The sequence below is a fragment of the Sinohyriopsis cumingii genome, chromosome 6 (genome assembly GCF_028554795.1).
Source record: "Sinohyriopsis cumingii isolate HCF-2022 chromosome 6, ASM2855479v2, whole genome shotgun sequence".
Classification (NCBI taxonomy): domain Eukaryota; kingdom Metazoa; phylum Mollusca; class Bivalvia; order Unionida; family Unionidae; genus Sinohyriopsis; species Sinohyriopsis cumingii.
Genome location: NC_142966.1, coordinates 147,576,094 through 147,589,117, shown reverse-complemented (window position 1 = coordinate 147,589,117; position 13,024 = coordinate 147,576,094). Strand labels below are relative to the sequence as shown.

Genomic DNA, 13,024 nt, shown 5'->3' with positions numbered 1-13,024 from the left:
TTCAATGGCAAACCTAGAAGCAGTTTAGGGAAGAGTAGCATTAACAAACTTTTACTAATGGACGTATCAACCATCACAGAATCTGGTCTAAGAATATACCCATCAAGTTTCATGCTGTACATAAAACAGTGTCAGAGTAACTAAGGTGAATGTAAAAGCTAAATAAAATCACTGGAGCATAAAGTGTATATCACTGTGACCCATTTTTGCCTGCAGTGTGTAGTACCCACCAGGATGAATAGACCTATCAAGTTTCATGACTTTACATTATAAAAGTACCAAAGCAACTGAGCTTAATGCACATGATCACAAGATCATGAAATGGTCATAATGACTTACTTTTGCATGTGTTAAGTAGTATCACTTTCATGCCTGTGCATACAACATCAGAGAAACTGAGTCAAATACTATCAAGTGGCCCACGTGTTACTGAGATCACTCACCCATGTGACCTCTACATAATAACCAAATACAAGAACAGTTGATCAATAAATCTGCATCAGTAGATTGCTTTCTGTAGAAACTGACGTTGACTGCATATGTTATGAAAACAAATGTTACAGGGGCTTCTTGTCTCACATTGATGGCACACCAGCATCATTTGTCAAATAATGAAAGGCCTTTACATCAGTATACTTTATGAAAGGCCTTTATGTCAGTATACTTTCTCTCAAAGTTGGTAGAACAGTTTCTTAAGCCAAAGTTTTTGTCACATCTATTTTTAGTAATGGTGGTCACATTTAATGATGAATTGGCATCATTTGTATAAATCTTAAAGGCCTTAAAACCAGGTCACATTCTCTCAAATTGTATGAAATCAAGTCTTGCAGTTTTTGAGAAATTAAGTTTTTTACTTTGTTTTAGTAATAGTGTCCATATCTGATACACAATCAGAATCATCTGTATAAATTTAAAACCCTTTCATGCCAGAATGCAGTCATATTTGTTAACATTCTCATTATATGTTTTGAGAAGAAACTGTTATAAAGGTTTTTTATTTTCATTAATGGTGGACATATCTAGAGTTCAGCAAAATTCTTAAAGGACTATATGACAAAATACTTCAGCAAAATTTGGTATAAATGGTTTTTAACAAGTCATATTTTCTATTCCTAGTAAGAGCAGATGTATTTGACTGTGATGATACAACAAATATCATAAGCTCACTTGACCAGGTAAGCTGAAACTGAACACAATCACTGGGACAAGAAAAGTAGATCACCATGACACACTTTTGCTGAATAGATAAATATATTTATCATGTTTCATGACTGTATAAGAGTGTCACAGAAACTGAGCTAAATATAAAACTAGTTTTGATGCCTATGCCAACAATATGGTTGGAAAAATTACTTCCCCCATGTCTCATTCCTGCCTTGTAGGTGAGACAAAAATGAATTCATGGAAAATATAATGCTAACCCTGTGAATTTTATATCAAATCTTAAGCTACAGAACTCAAGGTCAAAACTCTGAATGAAACAGTATGCAAGAAAAAAATATACAAGTATCTTTTACATACTTACAAAATATTAGTTATCTGTTGCTTGGTTTTATAAGCTATATCATGCCAAAGAAATTGGAGCACACCAAGGCTGCCAGGTATTAAACCCCTGACCCTTGGAATTACAAGTCAGATACTCTGCCACCTGAGCTACTGCAGCTCTCTAGTCATTAAGACAACTGAACCCAACTTAAAAATCAGCTACAAAATTAAAAACACGTACTAGTAAACCAACCATACTGGCTGCCATTACTCCAACAACGTAGGGTGTCCCATGGGATGCATCATCTAAATACCTATTGCTAAAAATAGGCTCTCTCTTGAGTGATGTTGGATCGACATATTTGTTACGTACTGGCTGAACTGAGAAAAGAAAAGAATACATTAAAAAGGAACATATGCAGCTTACAACTTTGAACACTACTGATATAATAATACTAATTTCAAAAGATGCCAACACACACACACACACACACACACACACATATATATATATATATATATATATATATATATATATATATATATATATATATATATATAAGATATGGTGAAATGTCAGGTGTTTTGTTTCCTTAATGTGAATGATGATGCTATTTTACTTGCAGAGAAGACAACAAATCATTCTAAATGATCATTCTTGGGATTGAAACTGTTGATGATTTTAATGCTAAGGTTTACTCTGTTTTAGTGTTGTTCTCAGATTTAAAAATATTATAAATTTACATGTATAATGTTTAAACATTTCATTTACTGAAAATTAATTTCTTTTTAGTGTGATATTATAAATGAGTAAAACCTTGATATGTAACAAAATAATGAGATATATTTTTTCATTTTCCTTTCAATCATTTTGAAAGTAATGGACTCCAGAGTTTAGGCCAGGGACTTATGAGTCCCAAGACTCCTCATTGAGTCCCAAGACTCCTCATTGAGTCCCAAGACTCCTCATTCTGAAACTCTACTGATGGCCTGAATAAATCTCAGTTATTTTGAGGAAGTATTTTAATGAACACTTGTGTAATTATACATACACAACACATATAAACAGACACATACATACATACAACAGAAAATCACTGATTGCAAAAAGACATGTACAATAGTGGCCATACATGATAAACAATAACTTCAGCTATATATATATATATATATATATATATATATATATATATATATATATATATACACACACACACACACAGACATAAGCTGTTGAATGTTTTTTTTATAGATATTTGGTGGAAGGCAACTGCAGTGATTTACTGGACAGATTTTCGAAGAATGACTGCACTTGGAACAACCATGCATTTTCAAAACTATTCAACCCCAGATAAGGATGTTATCTAAGGACAGAATCTAGTCATCTATGTGAATTGGAAGACCACTAAATTCAAGCAGAGAACAACTGTACTGATACATAATCCTTTGTGGATGGTCTAAGTTGTAATGCAGGTGGATTATAAAGCTTCTCACAACAAATTAGTAAATATACTTCAACTGATCTTTGTATCCAGATACCTTTTGATTGACACATTCTATCAAATCCTTCATAACATTCACTTTTCCTTTCAGATCAGAACACATGTATGTTCTGTGGCCAAAAACCTCTGTTACTGCTGATGCTTTGCAGAATGTAACAACATCCCATCATAATTGTCCCACACATTAGTCAGTTCCCAGAGACATAGGCTTTGCTATATGGTTAAGATGCATTAATCTTGCCTTGAAGTGATTCTGCTTTCCATGAATACATCACAAGAAGGCAAAAAAAGTAAAATAATCTACAGAAACTGTCTATGAGTAATGCTTGGAAGTGAGCTTAGGTAATGCCTTACTGTCAAGGCATAAATTTAGAAGAGAAAGAATGCCATCAAGTAAGAAATTCAAAAATGATAAATAAATTTTAAAAAGATCAAAATTTCAAGGAGTCCAAATGACCTATAAAGGATAGAAATAATGCGACACTATCACTGGTTGCTAGTTCGTTTAAAGTAAATTATCAATGTTATATAAATTATGCAAAGTGTTTGACATGGAGATCAGTATTAGTAGTAGCTGTAGTATTGTGTCGCACTATCTCAATCCTTTGTAAGTTACTAATGCTCAATGTAATTTTAATCTTTTTATAAAAACGTAAACATTCTCTTTCTGAAATTTTTAACATGAAATCTCTCTTGCTCAAATTTCAGTCATGATGGAAAGACATTCCATCAGCTCCTTCCCAAGCATTAGTCAGTCCCAGTGACCTATGCCTTGCTTGATGGTTTCCAGGCATCACTCTTGCCTTGGAATAATGCTGCTTTCCATCCATCAGTAGTTCAAATCTGAGGTCAACCGCCAATGAATACACATGTGTCCTGTTTTCATTGGAGTTAGTACTAAAAAGTGAGTTTTATAAAGGATTTAACGCTGTTGATCAAAAGTAGATGGATTATACTTATGGTCTGTAAAAAAAGGCTCCAAATAAATGTATTAATTAGGAGCAAGCGGCATGCATACCAACATAACAAAATATTGTCTTAATATGGCTGTTCTCCGCCACCATTCATGTAAAAATTAAGAAGAAATAATGTCGCCAACACATCAATAAATGCACATGGGAGACACACCTCTTACACTGATCACCCATTCTTAGTGTGCTAGTGAGGCCACGAAACTGATTACATCATTCCTTGTACATAGCACTAATAACTTATCAAGAGATATATCTTTTTAAATATTTTAAGTAAAAATAAATACATTCTAAACAGTATTCCAGACAGAAAAGTCACGATTAAAGGTTACAAATAAAACCATAAGACTTAATGCTGCTGGCTACATTACAAGTTATATGCCACCTTAAAACAATTTCAGAATAATTGAAAAATCAATTACTGCTTGGAATCCTCTGTTTTCGTGTTAAAACAATTAAGCATGTTTTAATGGGGGAATTTCTCCCTAAAACCCTACAGCACCGACTCATGTTGCCGATAGCACATAGACTGAATGGTAAAGTCAAGGTCAAAGTTTTGTATTCGTAAGAGGGAAAGAATGGGTAAACCAGTCAAAAAAGCATTTGGAATATTTCGCTCTTGATTAATAGTTCCGCTTACCTATGCCCACATGACAGTTGTTGCTTCATCGAAATGACCACTTTTCCCGAAGTTAGTTGCTTTTAAAGTCTGGTCTTTGGGTCAAGAACATTGAGCTTACGTTTACTTTTATTCGACCTCTTATAATATCTATCAGGGTTGAGGTCTCCATTGTTTTGGTTCCCTGTACTGAGTAAAATAGTTGGCGCTGTCACGATAGTCAGTAGTTTACTAAATTCTTTGGTTGTGCAATGTAAAACATCCGCCATAAGATTTATGTTGTTTGTGTAGATGTCTTACATTCAGAATAAGACGGCATTATGTAACCTGTTTATCGGTCGCCTGACAAGGGAACTAGAGGCCAAATTTTCAGGAATATCATAAACTTCACAGCCCACTTTGTAATTTTGTTAGCATAAACGGCAAATTTCATCGGATGCGGGAGGCCGCGGGTTCAACTCCCGGCCGAGTCATACCAAAGACTTATAAAATTGGTTTTGCAGCAGCCTTACCTGGCGTTCGACATTAAGAGGTCAGTGTTAGGACTGGTCGGCCTGGTGTCAGGATAATGTGATGGTGGGACATCATGGTACATGCATTACGCCCCAGTGCAAGACATATTTTGCGTGACTGGTTTGTTATTATGCCATTACTGTGGTAGAGGTGGGTTGGGGTGCTTCCAATATTTTATTTAAATTATTATAGAAGTCCCATCCAGGCTCAGTTTTGGTTGAAGTTAAATTAGTGAAAGATAGATGTAAAGCTCCAAGCCCCCAGTCAGCAATGCCGACGGTTAAATATACAGAAAAGTGAAATTCAGCTAATAATTTAATGACAGTTCAATAATCAAATGATTACAATTTCCCAAGTACTCTCCTTCCGCTTGACCCTGCGATAGCCTATTGCATCATTTGATTTGTAGTGTGAGATAGCTTTCCACTTGTCCATATATTCTGCTCATCTGTGTATTCTTCTCACCAATTCCTTCTCTTTCTACCCACTTTCTCCAAATTCCTTCTTAACACTGACTCTCTGATACTCCTCCTCCTTCACCACTTTCTCTTCCTAGACTCTATTCACTGACTAGACTTGTCGACTGACTGCTCTGCTAGTTTCACTTCCATCTCCCCTATTAGAGACTTGGGACTCAATCGAACCCAAAGTTCAGTGTCCCCTAAAAGCTTTCTGTGAAAACACATGGATGGTACAATATTTTCCTTAACTATCTAACCTCACACTACACCCAGCCTGTCATCAGATAATGGCTATATAAAAAATTCAGTTACACGTTCATTCACACTAAAATACTCATACATTATTGTATAGTAAAACAGTGTCATAATAAAAGCACAGTATCAATTACTTCTCGTACATACATCAACAAATTGCATCACATCAGTACATATTCCTAATCCCATTATACTAAATAATATCACAACAATCAGAAGTGTTTCTTTACAACTCATACAAAGTACACAAATATTCAAATATCCATACTCTGATCTATCCATACATCCATCTTAACTAATCTTACACACTTAAACCATTTTCCAAATTCACAATTCAAGCATGTGTAAACTCTAATGTCACATGAATAAATGCACTACTTTACTATGAAGTAACCTAATAGCGAATAAAAAAACTAATTATGACCACAAGCTAACAATCTACATAATTATCTACATAATACTCACTCATTTCTCGAATATGCATGTAATTAAACAATACAATGGTAATTCTACGTACAAAATGATCCTAGTAATTAATTATACATACTACACATAAATACAATTACAGTGCAGTAATAATCTGCAAAAATCAAGCAAATAACTTAATGACCTTTACTAAGCTTTGTCTTTCCTTAGAATCCCCTCTCTAAGTTTTCATGCCAAGTTACGAGTGGCTTTGAACTGCTCTGGTGGCCTAGTGGTTAGAGCGTCTGGGTTCGACGGGTTCGATCCCTGGCCGAGTCATACCAAAGACTTACAAAAATGGTACTAACAGCTGCCTCGCTTGGTGCCCAGCATTAAGAGGATAGTGTTAGGACTGGTTGGCCTGGTGTCAAGATAATGTGACTGGGTGGGACATCATGCTACATGTCTGCGGCATGATGCCCCAGTACTAGACATCACTTTAAACTGCCACACTGTAGACATCGTAGCAATATGACTGAAAAATTGCTAAAGCTATGTTAACAATTGAAATCACACACACACACACGAGTGGCTTTCTCGGAGTAAGCCTGTTAGCTCAGCAATCTTCCCTGGAGAACTAAATTTTTGCTTGCTAGTTTGAAACTATAATTCAGATCGAAATTATTATCACACCCTCCATCTCAAATCCGATTGGATGTCTCTTTGATATGATCCAATCAAACTAGTGGACAATGTCCTTCTCACTGTCTGTCCATGTGAGGACAGATTTAGAACACATCCCGTTCCCTAGGTGTGAAGTCGCTCGATCTAATGCCTATGCCAATTCAAGATGCCTGTTCATCTCTTTGGTTACGGTAACCTTGCATAAGAGATTAACTCTTGCGTGTGGCATGTTCAGACATCAGCATGGCTTGTAATAATAATACCTTAGTTTATACACCACTTACGAACATTGGTTGAGCAAACGTGACAACATCACTGTAAACTGCTACACTGCAGACATCATGGAGATATGACTGAAAAATTGTTAAAGCTACGTTAAAATTCCAGATCACTCACTCGCTTAGTCTGAGTTTCCTCTGACCCTTGCTACTCCATTTTTTTATATTTGGACATTTTTCTATGTTGGGGTGTAGGGTCCGAGTCCACTGCCGATCAAAAAGTTGGAATTCGCTGATACCATTTGGTGTCGGCATAGGATAGCCACTTACTAGCCAGCCTAGCAAACTTTAATGACCTTTCGAGATATATCTCCGTGAAATCAATAGGAATATGATTTATTTTCTCAGAAATTGCAAGTATAGCATTCTTTATATCTTCAATTCGCACACAGATTAGCTGAAACTTTAGCGTTGATAAAATTTTACCAGGAATTCTTCATTTGTATTCAGTCACAAGAAAATAAAATTCAGCCCAAACTGGTCACAACATAATACAGCTTAATGTGTCAAATGTTAAAGCACGACTAATACAACATTTATCGGAACATCAGTTATACACCTAATTAAGATGCAAAACAGATTCCCGAATGATGGTCAAAAGTTCATCCTTCTGGAAAAAATAGAAGTTTGTTTATCAATTGACACATGCTTAGTGACACGTTGTCCAGGTATGACCTTGATTGCACTTAATGATTCTTACTCTGAGAAAGATAATTTAAAAATTTTTTTAAACAATTTGTTTACCAAAAACTCTCACTGATTTTGGAACAAGGTCAGCAACTAGATACAATGTTTCTATTAATAGTTGTTTACGTCAAAAATAAAAAGTTTAAAAATCTATTCTGGACAATGTCAAATCCAGTAAACAATGTTACATTACAATAGCATGTACTGGAATAAAAAAATTAAAACAATTAAATATACATAACAATAAATATTTTTGTACTTTAATTTATATGTTCAATTTTTGTCCTTCGGCAACATTAGAAATGGTTTGTTATTCATATCACGTGACTGATTGAACTCTGTCGTCATTGACATGTAGGTCATGAGAGATTTGTGTAGTCATGTGACTTGGAATGCAAATGACAAATTCCTGGTCAAATTTCAAAGGAAACTTGGGGTATCACTCACTCACTAAAATTTCAAAGGAAACTAGGATTATCACTCACTCAAATTTCATCATGGGTTCATAAATATGGTATTTTTGTGAAGGTCAGAGCATCAGATACACTGTATTACAAATCAGGAAATAACATTTATAATCCTTTTCATGGTTTTTTCTCATAGTAAGTGAAATGTCTTTTTTATGGTTTTTGCTCATCATAAGTGCAAAAAGTTAATTTATCACATGCAAGAAATTTGTTTCTTTAAAGAGTGAGCACTTGTTGCACACTGTATATAATGAATACAAATCAGACAAATTTCTGTTAGTTAATTCTTAAAGTAGTCGCTGCTAAATATAATCAGACTGTTCTTGATGCATAATTTACACATTTATGTTGAAATCTGTTTTGTTTGGTTTAGAAAATCATAAGAAAATATATGGATACCAAAAACACTTTTATCTTTTCTAAATAAAAGTAGATTGCATGTGATAAATATGGGTAAAACCATCATTCAGATAAACAAAATAACTAAAATAATCCAAATAATACAAACCAGTATTCATGTGAAAAACAAATTACATCCGTAACATCTGTCTCCTTTTAAAATAGATCAAAATAAAAAATATAACAAAAGACATTCCTGGTATTTGTATAAGATTTTTTTTATAGACTAATTGGTCTGAAAATGTTGTTATGATTCAAGATTTGCATGAATATTTATTTTCTCTATAATGAAATACGGTATATACTGTACAGATGATGAATTAAAATTCTCCTGCCATCCTCGAGATGATCCAATCAGAGTTACAAAAATGGGAGCCCCATAAAAAGGGGTAACCTTCCCATACAGAATGGGAAGATGGTGGAATTCTGCAGATGGAAGCACCACCTGGCAGCATTTTTAACATTACATATTGATACTTTTCCACAGATTAATGGCCATTACAAATAAGTTTAACTGGATGGGTCTGTTTGGTATAGCTAAATATCTTATTAAGCACATAAAAATGAAAAGTTATAAATCTTTAACTTTAAAATCTGTCATTTAAATGTACAGGTACAATCAATTTAGTACGAAAGGTATTTATATGAGTTAAAGTAGGTAATTTGATATTGCATTTAAGTGCAACAGATCACAGCATTGAGATGGTATTGAGCTGTTGTATTGTAATTATCATCTTACATAAAATCTAAGCAGGATGCAATAAGCATTACATTTTTCATTTACATTGAGCGTTGTGTACAATGCATATGGCAGTGATCATGACCCCATTAAATGGGGGCTGCCATATTGGTCTTTTTCCAGTCAACCTGGTTCTTTGACTGTTAATCATATTACATCCCACATTGGGTGTGAATGTCCCAAATTGCAGAATCTGTTCACAAATCATGCTGCAAAAAAAAAAAAAAAATTTTCGTAAAAAGAATACCACCCTCCAAAAAAACAATTGATGGAAGTTGAAGCCATATGAGAGTATTTACCATCCTTTTAATTCTTTTCTGGTAATTTGTAACTTGTTATGTTTCTAGCATATAACTTGAGAACGTCTTTTTCCTTACCAGTGTTTTCTGGTAATTTGTCATGTAAGAGTAGTTTCTGGCATATAATGTGCTACTATTCTGAACAGATCATTTCGGTCCTTTCCAGTTATTTGTACCATCTGATCAGTTTCCTTCCATTACCCAGAAAACATCATTTCACTTGATTTTGTTTTCTTCATGATGTACTGGGTTCTTTGGTATGTTTTGTAATATGTGTTTTGGTATGTTTTGTAATATGTATGAATGATTTTATCATTTTTCTTGTATCCACTTCGAATTTTTCTTTCCTGCGGTAAGTATCCTTAAAATTCAGTAAAATCACTAATTTATACTCTCCGGTCCCTAATTTCCCTGGTTGGCAAAACACATCTCTACTTACCTGTAACCTGATTGCTGTCTGTACTATTAATAGTGAAGAAAATTCCCAAACATTCTTGAAATACATATTATGAAGTGACTTATTTGCATATTTACATTTTATTTCTTTTCCTCTTTTCTTTCAACACATGCAGTTATGTAAATATTAATCTACCTGAAGTTTACATCTTTGGGTATTATTAGTCCTTTGTTCTTAATACCCATCTGATGATAAAGAAAAGTACTTGTTATCCTAAGTGTGATATATATTGAATTTGCTTGTAACTATGAGAACTATTGTAATTTTGGTATGTGTTTCCACTAATGTGTGAAAAGGAACTTCCTGCAGAGCATGATTGTTGTTCACATTAAGAAAAAGACAAATTTTGACAAAATTACAAACTGATATATGAGGAGTTGCGTACTTTAGAAGAAGGTACTTAGTTTGTCTCATGTGCGCTAAGATTGTCTTTAATTGGGAATGTTAAACTAAGTAAAGTGCAACATGCTTAGTGATGTTGAATACGACATGAAAACATGTATCGATCCATGTGCCTTTATTCAGTGGATTCAATGATGTATCAAACAGACCACTTGTATAAAAAGAGTTGATACATATTTCTACAGTTAGTTATATAATTGGTGATTTGTTGACATTCTTCTCTATTTGTGATCAATAGTTATTGATATTGTTTTGCTGTGACATTTGAACTCGAGGCATATTAGTTTTTATCATTGTGCATTAGTCAATAGGAAAGACACTGGCCGCTTTAAAAAGCATGATGAACTGAGGTGGCTTAATGTGTCTGGAAATGAATGGAAATATTAGACCAAAGTCTTTTGGTCTTTTTGCTTTGAACCCATTACAAGGATACCATGGCCTAGTGGTCTAAAGTGCTTTCTGTTACGAATCACTGCCATCTCACCTCTGCGTGTGTTCGAGTCTCAGATTCGGCTAATGTGGGTATGTGAGAATGCTTGCCAGTAGCTTGTCATGGGTAGGTGGTTCTTTCTGGGGTTTTCCCGGGTTCTTCCTTCACCACTTATTTGGTATCCTTGTTGTTGTTGTAGGGTTTAACGCCATTTTTCAGCACACAATAGGCTATACATGGCGGCCAGTATTATTGGTGGAGGAAGAACCCTGGAAAACCCCGGAAAGAACCACCAACCCACGAGAAGCTACTGGCAAGCTTTCTCACGTACCCACATTGGCTGAATCAGAGATTCGAACCCACGCAGACAGAGGTGAGATGGCAATGATCCATAACGGAGAGCGCTTTAGACCACTCGGCCACTCGGGTCCCCCCGAGTATTTTCAGGGTGTTGCAACAAAGTAATCTGTAAAAAGATTTATTCTTCTTTGTACTTTCAGGGTGTTGCAACAAAGTCATCTGTAAAAAGATTTATTCTTCTATGTGCTTTCAGGGTGTTGCCACAAAGGTTGATATTGCAGTTCAGGCTGGAGAAGAATTTTATAATTTGTACTATGAAACTTTTGACAAGAAACGACATGTAAGTATTTGGACAAGTTTATGTTGATACTACATGCAGTTTATATTTATATTTGCTTTCACTGCTGTATGGCTCAAATTGGCAAGCCAGTTTGATAGGCCAGTAACTAGTAAAAACTAAGTCTCCCATTCATTTAGTCAATGATATTATTTGCACAAGAGTAAAATCTCTTCCATAACAACTAGTTTGGAAACTCCCTTTAAACTGCAGTATGTGATGGTGTCACATTGGTACATTGCAGTGAGTAGTTGATAGTGTCACATTATTACATTTGCAGTGAGTGGTTGGTAGTGTTACATTGGTACATTGCAGTGAGTGGCTGATACACATTGGTACATTGCAGTGAGCAGTTGATACACATTGATACATTGCAGTGAGTGGTTGATACACATTGATATGTTGCAGTGAGTGGTTGATAGTGTCCAGCATATGTCTTGATTGTTGGTGCACATTGGTACATTGCAGTGAGTAGTTGATATTGTCCAGCATATAACTTCAGAGTGTTGGTGCTCATTGGTACATTGTAGTGAGTGGTTGATACACATTGGTACATTGCAGTGAGTGGTTGATAATTCACATTGGTACATTGAAGTGAGTGGTTGATATACATTGGTACATTGCACTGAGTGGTTGATAGTGTCACATTGGTACATTGCACTGAGTGGTTGATAGTGTCAGTTGGTACATTGCACTGAGTGGTTGATAATGTCACATTGTTACATTGAAGTGAGTGGTTGATACACATTGGTACATTGCATCGAGTGGTTGATAGTGTCACATTGGTACATTGAAGTGAGTGGTTAATAATGTCACATTGGTACATTGCAGCGAGTAGTTGATAGTGTCACATTGATACATTGAAGTGAATGGTTGATATACATTGGTACATTGCAGTGAGTGGTTGATAGTGTCACATTGATACATTGAAGTGAATGGTTGATATACATTGGTACATTGCACTGAGTGGTTGATAGTGTCACATTGGTACACTGAAGTGAGTGGTTGATAGTGTCACATTGGTACATTGAAGTGAGTGGTTGATACACGTTGGTACATTGCACTGAGTGGTTGATAATGTCACATTGGTACATTGCACTGAGTGGTTGATAGTGTCACATTGGTACATTGCAGTGAGTGGTTGATAGTGTCACATTGGTACATTGGAGTGGTTGATAGTGTCACACTGGTACATTGCAGTGAGTGGTTGATACTGTTACATTGGTACATTGCAGTGAGTGGTTGATAATGTCACATTGTTACATTGAAGTGAGTGGTTGATACACATTGGTACATTGCAGCGAGTGGTTGATAGTGTCACATTGGTACATTGC

General features: G+C 35.2%; 2 protein-coding genes across 4 annotated transcripts in view; one reads left to right on the top strand and one right to left on the bottom strand.

The window, feature by feature from the left end:
- The window catches only part of LOC149798226 (apoptosis-inducing factor 1, mitochondrial-like), a 93,012-nt gene extending 88,495 nt beyond the window's left edge, over positions 1–4,517 (bottom strand). For both annotated transcript variants that reach the window (XR_016421987.1, XM_089963338.1), the window contains exons 1-2: positions 4,381–4,517; positions 1,727–1,866 (exon numbers count right to left, since the gene is read on the bottom strand). Coding sequence is in view for 1 of the 2 variants with exons in the window: in XM_089963338.1 (XP_089819464.1) it covers positions 1,727–1,866; positions 4,381–4,468 (228 nt within the window). In the remaining variant the exon portion in view is untranslated. The remainder of the gene's footprint in view (positions 1–1,726; positions 1,867–4,380) is intronic.
- Positions 4,518–4,570: 53 nt separating this feature from the next.
- Positions 4,571–13,024, top strand: part of LOC149798225 (NTF2-related export protein 2-like) — a 31,926-nt gene continuing 23,472 nt past the window's right edge. Inside the window, exons 1-2 of one of the 2 annotated variants that reach the window (XM_089963331.1) lie at positions 4,571–4,649; positions 11,607–11,693. In XM_089963331.1, the coding sequence (XP_089819457.1) occupies positions 4,632–4,649; positions 11,607–11,693 (105 nt within the window). In that variant the 5' untranslated portion in view covers positions 4,571–4,631. The remainder of the gene's footprint in view (positions 4,650–11,606; positions 11,694–13,024) is intronic. The other variant, XM_089963330.1, reaches the window with a different exon arrangement.